General features: G+C 47.6%; 2 protein-coding genes across 2 annotated transcripts in view; both read right to left on the bottom strand.

Annotated features, from left to right (window-relative positions):
* LOC8025964 (hydroxyacid oxidase 1-like) overlaps positions 1 to 5,358 on the bottom strand; it is a 46,523-nt gene extending 41,165 nt beyond the window's left edge. Inside the window, exon 1 of the mRNA XM_040208999.1 lies at positions 5,168 to 5,358. Within this exon, the coding sequence (XP_040064933.1) occupies positions 5,168 to 5,358 (191 nt within the window). The remainder of the gene's footprint in view (positions 1 to 5,167) is intronic.
* Positions 5,359 to 9,972: 4,614 nt separating this feature from the next.
* The window catches only part of LOC120838877 (testis-specific serine/threonine-protein kinase 1-like), a 44,888-nt gene continuing 42,293 nt past the window's right edge, over positions 9,973 to 12,567 (bottom strand). Inside the window, exon 4 of the mRNA XM_040208996.2 lies at positions 9,973 to 10,349. Coding sequence (XP_040064930.1) covers positions 9,994 to 10,349 — 356 coding nt within the window. The 3' untranslated portion in view covers positions 9,973 to 9,993. The remainder of the gene's footprint in view (positions 10,350 to 12,567) is intronic.

A 12,567-nucleotide genomic window follows, 5' to 3' on the forward strand; every position in this document is an offset into this window, starting at 1 on the left:
TTAGCAGAGCATCAAAAGGAAGTCCTGCATTGCGAGTATGATGCACCACATATTTTTTGAGGCTCTTAAATAAAAAAGTTAACAATTGCCATAAAAAAAAAAATCTATGAAACATAAATGTGTCGGGAGTCAGTCAGACACATCACGAGCGCGCTGCGTGCTCATCGTCGCCCTCTGAACAAGAAGTCTGGACTGCTAGCTCGGGTGATCTACGGGCATTTTTCCACTTGGGCAACTTCAGCTCCACAATTAAGAAAACTAGCTATTTGTCGAAATGACTTGCTACCCACCTAATTCTCGGGAAAATCTGAAACCACCGACCCAGCAAAACTATCCTTGGCATGCAATCCCAAATGCCAAAGATGGGCCTGTACTCTTTATGTGCAGAGAATCGGGATAAATATGGCGTTGCATGCGCATTTCTAGAAGGGCAGTCACATAGCAAATTATATACAGCTTATTGGCCTATACAAAACATAGCCTTTTCTTCACTGTCAGGCAGAAGGAGGTGCCACCATCCATGGTTTCGAAAGCTGAGACGCCAATAAACAAAGAATCAACAGGCCCGAGACCCACTCCTCTTGGTCTGTTCGGCATAAGGTGTCAGTTTCAGGCATGCTGCACTTCCTTCCTTCCTTAAATGAGCTCAGTAGAGAGGCAACAGCCAGCAGGGACCGCGTCCCTGCTGGCTGTTGATCCCGATTTTCTGTGACCACCAGCCAGGAAAGGGTATGGAAAACGGGAGAGAATCGCATCTTTGCCCGAGACTGTCATTCATTGGTGTTCACGTGATCATGGTCAGTGGGGTCCAGTCTACCATGTGATCACACAGGAAATAGCAGTCTTGGGTAAGTTACTTTTAAAAAGTAACTCGTTACAGTTACAGTTACTTTCTGAAAAAAGTAGTGGTTACCGTTACAGTTACCGTAACAAAAAAGTAACTCGTTACAGTTACAGTTACTTTTGAAAAGTAACGACGTTACTTTTCAATTACTTTTTTATAACACAAAAAATTAGGAAAAACTAGAAAACGCTTTTCACCAAGTTTATTTGCATGCAATTAAAAACTGCTTTCTACTTCATGTTGTAACTTTGCAGCAGCTGCTTCTCGAAATTAGTGTCTGAAAGTTTCCCTTGTTTGATGACGAACACGTCCCTGCCCTTGCTGAACAGGCGCTCGTCTAACGCGCTGCATGGGACTGCTGTGTTGTTTAGCCGGGACAGGTTTTTGATTGCCGAGTAGGTGTTGAGGCAACAAAGTGCCTTTTTCTGCGGTCACGTTGTTAGTAACCACCTCCACCACAGCAAAATACTCTCTGTACGCCGGCCATGGTAGTTCTTCTTTGTTCTTATCATCATTCATATCCTTGGTAGCACTAGCACATTCCTGGCTCGTTGACGGTTGCGCTGGGTTCATAGAGTCCCTGGACATATTTCAGTTCGTACCCGGCAAGCCAGAAACAAACTTCGCGCAAACAGCAGTAAATTTTGCCTCGACTGTTGACACTACACCGGAGTAGTGGCGCAAATCAAAATACGAAACATGCGCAGTGCGGAGTGGTGGCGCTAATCAAAATACGAAACATTCGCACTGCCCTCCGCGTGTATTGGAGGTTCATGTTTTATTCACCCGATTAAAAAGCGTTTGCGCAGAAAAAAGAAAAACCGCAAAAGAGATAGTTCTTCAAGATACCAAGATGTAAGTGTTCACTCACAAAGTATAAGCGCGTGCTAAAGATAACTACATTGTTTTTTAACCAAATCTAGCGTGGCTATATTCGGGTCGTGAGTGGCGAGAAAGAGCGTACTCACAAGTTTGTGTAAAAAAACTTGACACTCGAAATGTCGAAACAGACAATTTGGAAAGCAAAAAGAATGTCTAAATCGTACTCGTTCAGTGATATATTATTCATAAAAAAACCGGAAAGTAACGACAAAAGTAACGTCGTTACTTTCATCGTTACCTCAGAAAAAGTAATAGAACTACAGTTACAAGTTACATTTTAAAAAAGTAACTCGTTACAGTTACAAGTTACCAAAAAAGTAACTTAATTACAGTAACGCGTTTCTATTAACGCGTTACTACCCAAGACTGGAAAATAGTGACCAATGGTGGTCATATGGTCACGTGACCATTACCTATTGTCCCCGAGCACGCACAGCATGCGTTTGAGTAAAGTCAGCACATCCTGTGCATTCCCAGTCTTTGTCAGCATAATCAAGCTGGCCTAAACTTTTGCTTCTGTGCAAACACCACCATGCTGAATCTCAAAAATCGTCTGTAAGCCATTGTTTTTATATCTTTATTCTTGGTAGATCATACCATGAGTTCTGAGAAGAGGGAATTGCATGATGGTTCATTTTTTGTGTTTTCGGTCTTGTCAGTGCACATATCATCTCCTCTCTGACAGTCTTTTGCACCCATGCATGTACTGAAAGACTGTCTCACATAACTATAGTGTCAGTTGCAATTTATGCAGCCCTAGTACCCTTCTTACGCAGGCAGCCTTAAACTCATTTAAGCCGACCGCAGTCACGCTTAACCGCAGTTATCCTCAGTCACACAGCAAACCAAGCTGTAGTTAGCCCGATAGCCATGGCTAAAGCAGACCGAGGTTGGCGGGCTCGCTTCGGGCTTGCTAACCGCGTTCAATATGGCGCCGTTCACCACTTCGCCAAATCCGCAAGTTGTGGCAACGTACTCACCGTTTTTCACAATTGTGAAATTTCACAAACAATTGTAGCAGCAGATATTCTTGGAGGAGCCATACCTAGGGGTTGAAGCTGCGTTTATAGAAATCGCAGCACGTCTGGGAACAAAGAGAATTCTATTTTTTTTTTCTTTTGTTATTGTTTTGTTTTGGGGAATTAGTGCTGCCGATGGCAGTGAGGCTTCTACGTTAGATATTTATTTCAAATCAGTTGAAAGCGGTTGAAGACGCCTATGAACAACACAATATGCCCTGATAATTAATCAGCTTCAGTATTCATAGTGATTACCTAACCCCACACTTGGTTTTGTTTTCGTGTCAACTTGGAGCTAGGGAGCCATGTAATAGCATCTCGGTTCAGTTTAGAGGCCACGAACCATAGTTAGCTTAACGAAGGTTAAGGCTGTTTGTGTAACATGGATATAACTTGTTTATATTGGCGTACTGGCATTTAAATTTATGCATTTATTATTTTTCAGGATGTTGGATTCTGCAGTTTGTGATATTTTGGATCAGAAAAAAAGTTGGCATCACCGAAGTTTTTTTGTTGTTTTTTACGGTGTCATTGCTTGGCTTCTAGTACAGTGGTTCCCAAATGGGGGTCTGCATACTCCCTAATTGTTAGTCAAGCTAAGCAATGAAACTTTTTGCTCTTATAGACAAAACAAATGTCACACTTCGTGCGATGTTTCTTAGTATCACAGAACTATAAAGCAAGTCGATTTCATGATAGAATTAGACGGTTGGTTCGGATAGAGGTCTAATTTTCTTAGCACTGGTTTCTGAAGTTAGGGGTCTATCTATGATCCTGAGAAAAAAAAAAATTTACTCCATCTAGTTGACTGCGAGGACGCGCTTCCCCCTGGCCTCCGCTACTCCGTGAACACCGGTGCAATGCGGGAAAGCTGTGCGCCACAGCACTGATGCAAAACAGTAAGCTTGATGTGAGTGTCTCATCGCAAGCACCACAGATTGGAGAGGCATGTGGTTGGTTCTGGAAGTTCAGAGGCTAATCTGACTAGCACGATCGATAAATGAATTGTATCTAGAATCAGCGAGCGCTCAGTGAAATACATTTTTCTCTTTGAAGGCTGGGCCTGCCTACATTGAAACATCTGCTTCATTTGTGCTCAGTTATTTTAATTAGGGGCCTACTCATATATTTTGAGCTCCAGCAAATATCGTAGGGTTTTTCTTTTATTTATCATTGTAGTCTCCCCACCCTTCTCATTATTTGTCATGGAGGGGTTCCCGTCACTTTTACCAGACCAGAAGAGTTGCCCCCAGCCATGAGTGTTTTCGAACCACTCTTCTAATAATTTTTTATGGTTGTGGGAGTATGGATGTGCCTGATGCGTGGGCTTTATGCTTTGTATGTATGGGAACCTTAGTTTGTATGCATATGAATCTTAGATGTGCATTACTCCTACTCTATATGCGCTCTTTTTATTTTCTGCTTGCTTGTCGATGTAAGGGGCCGGAGGACCAATCAAGCTGTGCAATGCAGGCGCTGCAGCTTTCTTCGTTGGGGCTCCATCATAATCAATGAAATAGTTATTATTATTATTATACTTCAATTTACACCTATTCCTCCCCTCTTTTTCTTGTCTAGCTGGGCGTGATGGACGAAATCCGACACAGAACGTGAGAACAGTGGCAAAACGGCATAGGGTATCCATTTTGACTGAAGCCTTCGAGGACCCTGAATAAAGCACTCCAAGGTGACTAAGATTTTTTTTTTTTATTTTCATACCACTTATTTGGGTGAAATATTGCCTTCTGTGAGTAACACAAGACGCTCAAAAACATTTTTTTTAAATAACAATGTTCTTGATGCTTCTTTACAAATGGCATATTTGTGTTCACCTCCTTACAGATGGTTCTGCGTATGCACGTTTGCAAGTATGGCCCCTGGGCGCCGCCATCCTGCCTGCTGGGATGCACATTGGACGCACCATAACTTGATTACAATGCCTTGCTAAGGCGTCGTAATCAGACTATGGTGCACCTCAGAGCGCACCCCAACAAGCAAGATGGCGGCACCCAAGAGCCGTGCTTGCAACTAATTAAGGAGCACTTTCCGTTACACTTTTACGGAAGATCTAAATTCTCCAATTAAGGAGCACATTCCGTTCTAACCTTCACAAAAAAATTCTGTAAAGGTTAGAACGTAAAGGTGTCCATATTTTAGGGGACCCCTCACTAAATTAAGTTACGGATGATTTCACCTCACTAAATTGGATTACGAATAAATTCTCTGGCAGCACTTTTCGCCGGAAAACTTCTCCGTAAAAGGGAGCTGATTGTTTTTACAGCGTATGACACTGGGCATGTCGCTTAATCGCGCTCGGTACCATAGCGCGGGCCATTTTCGGGGCGCTCTGAACATATAATCATCCCCGTCCTTCGCGAGCACCCTCCGTAGAGAGCAGCGCTCTCCCCGGAGGCATACGCACCTCACGAACGCCGCCGTGTTCTCTAGAAGCGTCTGCTTCTGGCCCGCACCACCGTCGTAGTAGTCCAAAAAGCCCGGGCGTCGGTTGGCGCCCGCGAGACGCTCGATGTCATCCAGCGTCACCACGACGTCGTCAGTCGCATCGGCGAGAGCTCCGTTCGTGGTGACGGACGTGTCGTTTTCTACGCTCATGCTTCCAGGTTTCGCTGCATCGGTTCAGAGCGGCGGGAGGGTTCTGCGCGCCCTTGCTTTATTCGAGATGGCTGGAGCGAGTGCGACGACCACATCTGTGAGAGAGCGTGAGCATTTCCTGAGCAGCAGCTGTGCATGGGCGTTGCCATAATCGCCCTTCAGTTTTAGGGGCGAAGCTCCTTAGGGTCTAGCCTTGTCCGTCCAGCGCCCGGTCTCGCATCGATCTTGCTGGCGCTCGTGCTCGTGATCGTGCTCTTGAGCTCACGTGCTCAGGCGCTCGCGTAGGGCAAAAAAAAAAAAAAAAAGAAAGAAAAAGGATGAAAAAAAAGCGATGTTTGCGCAGTCGAGAGGATTCGAACCTGTGCGGCGAGACCCCAGTGGATTTCTAGACCATCGCCTTAACCACTCGGCCACGACTGCGGGACGAGCAGTGGCCTCTGAGATATGGTAGTAACTAAAGAGCTGGGGATGTCATGGATGAAACGTTGCATGTAGTCGCTCAACGTCTATACAGGAGAGGGCGCTGCGGTCAAATGCGTATGTAATCGCGTTAAACTTTGCATGCATTGGCTCAACGTTTATAGACGAGAGGGCGCTGCGGTCAAATTCCCAAATGCGTATATAACCATGTTCCATACCATACATTCTCTTTCTGACATGGATGAAAACGAACGAAAGGCTCGGCATGCTGCGCGGCTCACCGTTTACGCAGACAAGCACCACCAGAGCTTCGCCCCAATCAACATTATTCACCACGTGAAGATGCGGTCATTTTTGTTTCCGTTTATTTCGTTTACTTCACTTCATCATTACCATAGCAGGGCAGGTTATTGCCATTTTAGATTCTACTGTGTCCTTCTCCCCGTCATTAGCCTTTGTGGAGGTTCGCCAACGCCCGTTTAAGGCGGTCGGTGTATGATAAGACAAGAGAATGTCCGCAATGACGGCTGCAATCTGACACGCGTGTAAAGCGTGTACATATATGCGTTGCCTATAGCCTATAGGCAACGCATATATACCGGCAGGAGTTGTGTTTGTGTTTTTGTGCGGGTGAGTCAGTGAGTGTGTGCGCGTGAGTGCCTTTTTGTGTGTGTCTGTGTTTAATCTGTGTGCTGAGACGTGTGCGTGTTTCTATGGGACCTGTGTGTGTGTGTCTATGTGTACGATATGCCGCATGTGCGCTGATACGTGTGCGTTCAGGCATACATTACTTTTTTTTTTTTATTGAGAACAACGAGGCAACGATAGAATGCGAAAGCGACGTTTCAGTGAACTGCAACTTTTGTTCTCGCGGATGACACATGTGTGCCGAACGCCTTTTTTTTTTTTTTACAGCAATAGTTGTTTGTTTGATGCTTCGCGGATTCGCCCCGTCGACCGCGCTCCATATTGACGCGGGCCATTTTTGGCATTCCGGCAAAACTGCGCTGTCTTCGCGCAACGCAGAAGAGGCTGGTTGCACTATTTTTCCACGGGGCGCGGTGCCGTCGGGGCCGAGATGCGCTCCGTTTGCAAACAAAAGCCCGCCGAATTCGCGCGGTTTTTCAGAAAGCAGTAAAATGCTGTGCGTGCCTTCTGTCATTCTGCAATTTGTTTATTTAGTGTTTTTCGATGATGCTGAGCAATTTTCTACTTGAAACCATGCCCTTAACTAAGCACAATATTAAGAAAGTTAAATATGCGAAAATAATTAACAATCTAATTATCCCGGACTTTCATCATTTTCCTAAGTAGTCCTCTGGCCCAGGACCAAAACGACACAAGCCTTTTCTTTTTTTTTTCTTTTTTTTTCTTTTTTTGTTGTGGCGCGTAGCTTTCGCAATATCGAATTTGCCCACCTTTCGTGAAACATCCTGTATGGTGTGCGCTCACAGCTTCACCTTTCGTTGAGTCTATCTGCTCCGGAATGGCACCTTAGCGGCTCTGAAGTCACACCTCAGCTGTCACTGTGTTTCAGCTTACGGGTTGCGTAAGTGTTTTTCGTTTTGTTGACGCATTTGCTCCAGGTAGAAGACATCAATCTTTTCACCTGATTCACGATATCAAACGTATTCAAGCTTGGAATCGGTTCAAATCAGCACCCACACGTTTGTGCGTGGAGAGCATCTCATCTGCTGCTACAGCATTGCGTTCGCTTACGGTGTTCGAGTGTGTTATCGTACCGCAGCTGCGGAATTAAGGAGGTATTAGGCTCCATCATTACCCCTGCCAATTCTGATTTGGATGAGCGTTGTACCGGCGTGTGCTCGCGTACCACTACTGGGTGACTCGCGTTATACAAATCCCAGGCTGGCATTCATATACTGCGCTGGCTAAATTTCGCGTCTTCAGCGCGATCCAGCGTCGCCATGCTCTGGGAGACCGACCACGTTGCATGAACACTCGCATCTAATTTGCAGACGACGATAGACACAATGTCGTCTGCTCCCTGCGTCTATCGGAAGATGACACAAAACTCGGTCGTCTGCTAACTCGTCCACTGCTGACCCCGGCAAGTTTCTTGATCTCACAAGCTTTCCAGACAAAAAAAAAAAAAAAAAAAGACTTACGTCTCGAAATTTCACGAGGTGAAATTTGCACCCCTAAGGTCTTATTGAATGAAACTTTGAGTTTTTTTTTTATGCGGGGGCGCCGATTTGTCCAGCTCGTCATGCAGTGATTCAGTCCCTTGGGGACACCATATTAGCGCCGAGATATTTCGGTGGCGCCCTCTAATGGTTTCCCTCCGTGACGTCACGACTGGGATGTGCCTACCGTGACGTCACCAGTTGTTACCCTGGCTACGACGAGCTCCATGGTGTGTTTAAAAAGCACAGTGGAAGCTAGGAACCATCGCAACCGGAATTAACATCGTCAAAGTTGACAATCTGACAATGCTCATATGCCCATGGTCTGGTCAATCGTCGAAAGCTGACCGCAGCGACGCTTTTGGTCGCTCACATCGCTAATACTTGTAGTCGTAAAATAGTATTTTTTTATTAACCTATTACGACCTCGTGTTTTGATTTTAATAATCTGACCTGGAAGGGGGGGGGGGGGGGGGGGGAAGGGAATTGAGGTGGGACTCATTTTATTCGAGATCCCTGCTATCCGAATGTAATCGTGTAGCGAGCTAAGAACATTTTATCGGTGTTGTGGAGGTGCCCGAAGGATAGGTACACCCTCTGTACTGGCCTCAGCTGTTCTGGTAGTTTGCAGATCGCGTCTGCTGGTTTCTGTCGAAGTGTTTTTGCATTTCCGCAGAAAAAGTTTTTTTTTTTTTCAGGTTGCAGGAAACATAAATTAAAACGGCGAGAACTCTTGTCTTCTCGTTTATACACTGCTAATTCTCTTTTTTTTTAATGCGATAGTTTTTAATACATGCTATTGAATATTTTTTTTAAATAATGATTAAAGCACAAAGGTATTTTGCAAAACTTTTTTCATGAGACTTTTTTTTTTTTTTTTGTGTAAATACAAATTTTAACCATCCAAACTTCACTCCACAAATGTCAACAGAAACGGGCGCGTGCGTGCGTGCCACTCAGAGATATATATCCTAGCCTCCTATATAGACAATTGCAAGCATGGCGCCACAAGTGGTGCCCCATGCGTGCAGGCGCGTGCAACGCGCGGGTGAACGTAGCTTTGGCAAGCTCGTAATCGCACGGGCGTGCCTGCTCGAGCAGAGACATGGCGGCGGCCCGTCGCCCAGCTTGCAATCGTCTATACTGCCAAAGCCTGGCATATCGCCACGAGAAGCGGCCGCCGAAATGGAAAAGGTGGAGCGGCAGACAACGGATGAGAGGAGAGTCACGTGACTGGCGACCCGCTGCGGCGAGACGCCGAAACACACTTCTCCCGAGCGAACAAGTGTGTTTCGGGTCCTCGCCGCTGCAAGAGCTGTGCGCTGACGTCTAGGTTCCCCGACAAATAGCTTTTTGATGCTCTGCATCTGCTACCAGATCCTCGCGCTGTAAATCTGCGACCGGGGACTCTATGCTCCGTGGTCGAACTGCCAGGCTTTGGAGTATAGAGGAGGCTATGCATATATGTATATATCTACAGGTGCGCGCACACAGGCCCAGACACGCACGCATACACACACGCACTCACACATGCAAATACGCACACGCACCCACGTACGCACGCGCGCTCACGCACAGACACACACCCGAGCTTTATACATTATCAAATATAAAAAAACGGGCGTTGGCAGGGACCGAACCCTGGCCAGCTGCGTGGGAGCCAAGCACGCTGCCGACTTAGCAGACCCTATAGTTTGGCCCGGAAAACAATATAGCATATAAAAAGTAGTTTTAGATAAGGGGCCCCGACGGTTTGGGTACACCCAGCTGCTCGGGGGACCAAGGCGACGGCGCCCCAAAACTCTCTAAAAACGAAGGGCGCCTCTACGTGGTGTGGGCTTTATTGATGGTGTTCGTCGGCGTCCGCGATGGCGACGGGAATTTTGGTTCGCTCTGGGCGGCAGAGCGTGCCGAGGTAGCCTCTGCCCTCCGGCGCCGCCCGGACCGACGGCTGCTGCCGAGCTGGGGGCTCCGGCGGTGAGGAAGCCGATGCCCGGCCTGAGGGAGCCGAGACCCGGTCGTAGGGAGTCGAGGCCTGATCGGAGGGGCCGGCGTCCCGCGCCCCGGTTCACGAGGCGACCGCCACGCCCTCCTCGAGCCACGGATGACGCAGCACCTGCTTGAGCGTGGCCCGCTTCACGATATCCGGCTCGAGCATGTGGCGGATGAGGCTCTTGCAGGACGAGCTGATCGAGTAGTTGGACGGGAAGCGCACGTCGCGGTGCATCTGGAGCCGGATCTGAGTCTTGATGTTGGTGTCGTCGAAAGGCATGGTGCCGGTCACCATGATGAAGAGGATACAGCCCAGAGACCACACGTCGTACATCTTGGGGTTGTACGGAATGCCCTGTAGTACTTCGGGAGACGCGTACGCCGCGCTGCCACAGTACGTGGAGCTCAGCACGCGCTTGCCGCTCGGGTCTTCTGCACGAGGCGTGAAAGAGGCAAATACAACGATGCCGCATTACGCTGCGGCCACCCTCCTGGTACATTATACAAAACACGGTCTGCAGACACCGTCTAAGGTGTGCTTCTTTCCTGTTTGTCACATTGGTCGCACGAAAGCTGGCTGCACGCACCTTCGAAGTATGCACACGCAGAAAGCAAAAAATTAAAGGAAGATATATTGGTAGATTCTTCTTGAATGCTTTAGCATGACCCTTGGAAATGCCACGCTGGCCCCCCTTTGGGAAACGCTGAGCCCTTCACTTTTTTCTTTTGGCTTTCTTTTTTTGGTTCCTCTATTTTCTACTGCCTCTTTTCGGCCTCGTTACGGGGCCACCGATAGCGTTTCCTAAAGGGAAATGTCTGTGGCGCTTCCCCAGGGTCAGGCTAACGAATTCCCCAAGAATCCACCAATGGGTCTTCCTGCAATCTGTTCACCATCTTTTTGAGCGCAGCTCTTAGGCGCCCGTTTGCGGCTTCAGCGGCGTCGCAGTCGCCGTCGGCGCAAACGCGCGATAAAGATGACAATGGGGATGACGTCATCGTCACTGATGACGTCATCAGTGACAATGAGGACGACGCTAAATCTCCCGCTAAATTTAGCGGAAACAATTTCCCCGCTAAATCTAGGAGAAAAGATTTCCCCGCTAAATGTAATGGAAAAAATTCCCCGCTAAAGTTAGGGGAAAAAATTGCCCCGCTAAATTTACACGCGATGCTCTCACCAAAGATGTGCATTTTCTGCGACTTGCGTTCAGCACACGTCAATCCACATCCATGTTAGTAGTGGGGGACTTTCCACCTTCTCCCCTCCAGTACCCTTCCCTCCTCTTCCTCAAGAGCTGCGCTCTAATTCGGCGTTACAAGGGATTGTAAACGTCTTTCATTTTTGTACTCTGCCTGTCAGAGTAAGTCGAAGGCTTTGGATAGGGTCATCCATATAACTTGTGGAAAGAACCACATCCATATCACTCGTGGAGTGAACAACATCTATCATTTTATATACACGCACACATCACAGCCGACGCACCACTACTACGGACACCCAGAGCGAAGAACAACCGGCGACGGCAGAGCGGCAACTCGGCACGCCCGCCTTCCCATGCGCCGCGGCGCACATCATAGATAACAAGGCCGAAGTGCTGAATGAGATGACGTCATCGGAGAAGGCCAATACTGGTCACAAATTGGACACGACGGTTACGTCAACGTCCGGCTCAAACTTGACTCGAAGCGCTGACGCAGCACTCGTTTCCAATCTGCGTCCAGAGTTGACCTTCTCCAATAAATCCATCTTACTCAGCACTTTGGCTTTGTTATCTAGGAGGTGTTGCGCGCCGTCCCTCCTCTCTGGCTCCGCGCCAGCTGTGCGCGTGACTTTGCCGAAAACGAAAGGGCTCGTTTTGACAAAACCCCGGTGGTGTCTGTCAGTTTGTCAGCGCCAGGGAGAAAGAGAGAGCCTAACGCGTGCTCACGTCAGCGCTTCGGACCGATGGGAGCGTCGCACAAACTGACAAACGAAAGGTATACCGCCGGGTTTTCGTCAAAACGAGCGTTCTTATGCTAACGTATTAAAACATGGGCCAAACATGCATGCGGCCGGTCCACAGATCATTTTCTCATCGTGTCTGCAGCGAATATTGTGTCCTTTGTATATGTGCGCAGTGTGACTGCGGCTGCAGTGCGCCGGTTAACCTATATGGCAAAGGAAAGGCCCCGTTGAAAGCTTATGAGGAAGCGGTTAGAGGAATCGAACTTCGGTTACTTTGAAGCGCACTCAAGTCAAGAGGTAATGATAATGAAGTGAAAATTAGCTTCTAGGATTAGTCAAAATCCAACACTGTCTGCAAGGACGAGACTAATTATTCAGTCCTGGTTGTCCATGCGGATCGTTGGACGAAATAAACGTGAATGAACGGTATCCCTAGGCTGTGCACTTCTCGGCGTTAATCGAAAAACGCCGCGTTAAACGTCGGGTGGCGGAGAAAAGCTCACCGGAGAAAAGCTCGAAGCAAAACTGTTCGACGCGGAGAAAACGTCACCGGCCTTTTGACGGATGCGGAGAAAAGCTTACCTACGAATCTAAGAATCGAGCGTTCACTCAAGTGAAATCCGCTCACTCAAATGAACTGTGCTGGGATGCCTTATGCGCATACGGTCCTTCTGCACTTCACTAGCAGAATTTAGTTTTAAAATA

Source organism: Ixodes scapularis, unplaced genomic scaffold (genome assembly GCF_016920785.2).
Source record: "Ixodes scapularis isolate PalLabHiFi unplaced genomic scaffold, ASM1692078v2 PGA_scaffold1__304_contigs__length_218370807, whole genome shotgun sequence".
NCBI classification, from domain to species: domain Eukaryota; kingdom Metazoa; phylum Arthropoda; class Arachnida; order Ixodida; family Ixodidae; genus Ixodes; species Ixodes scapularis.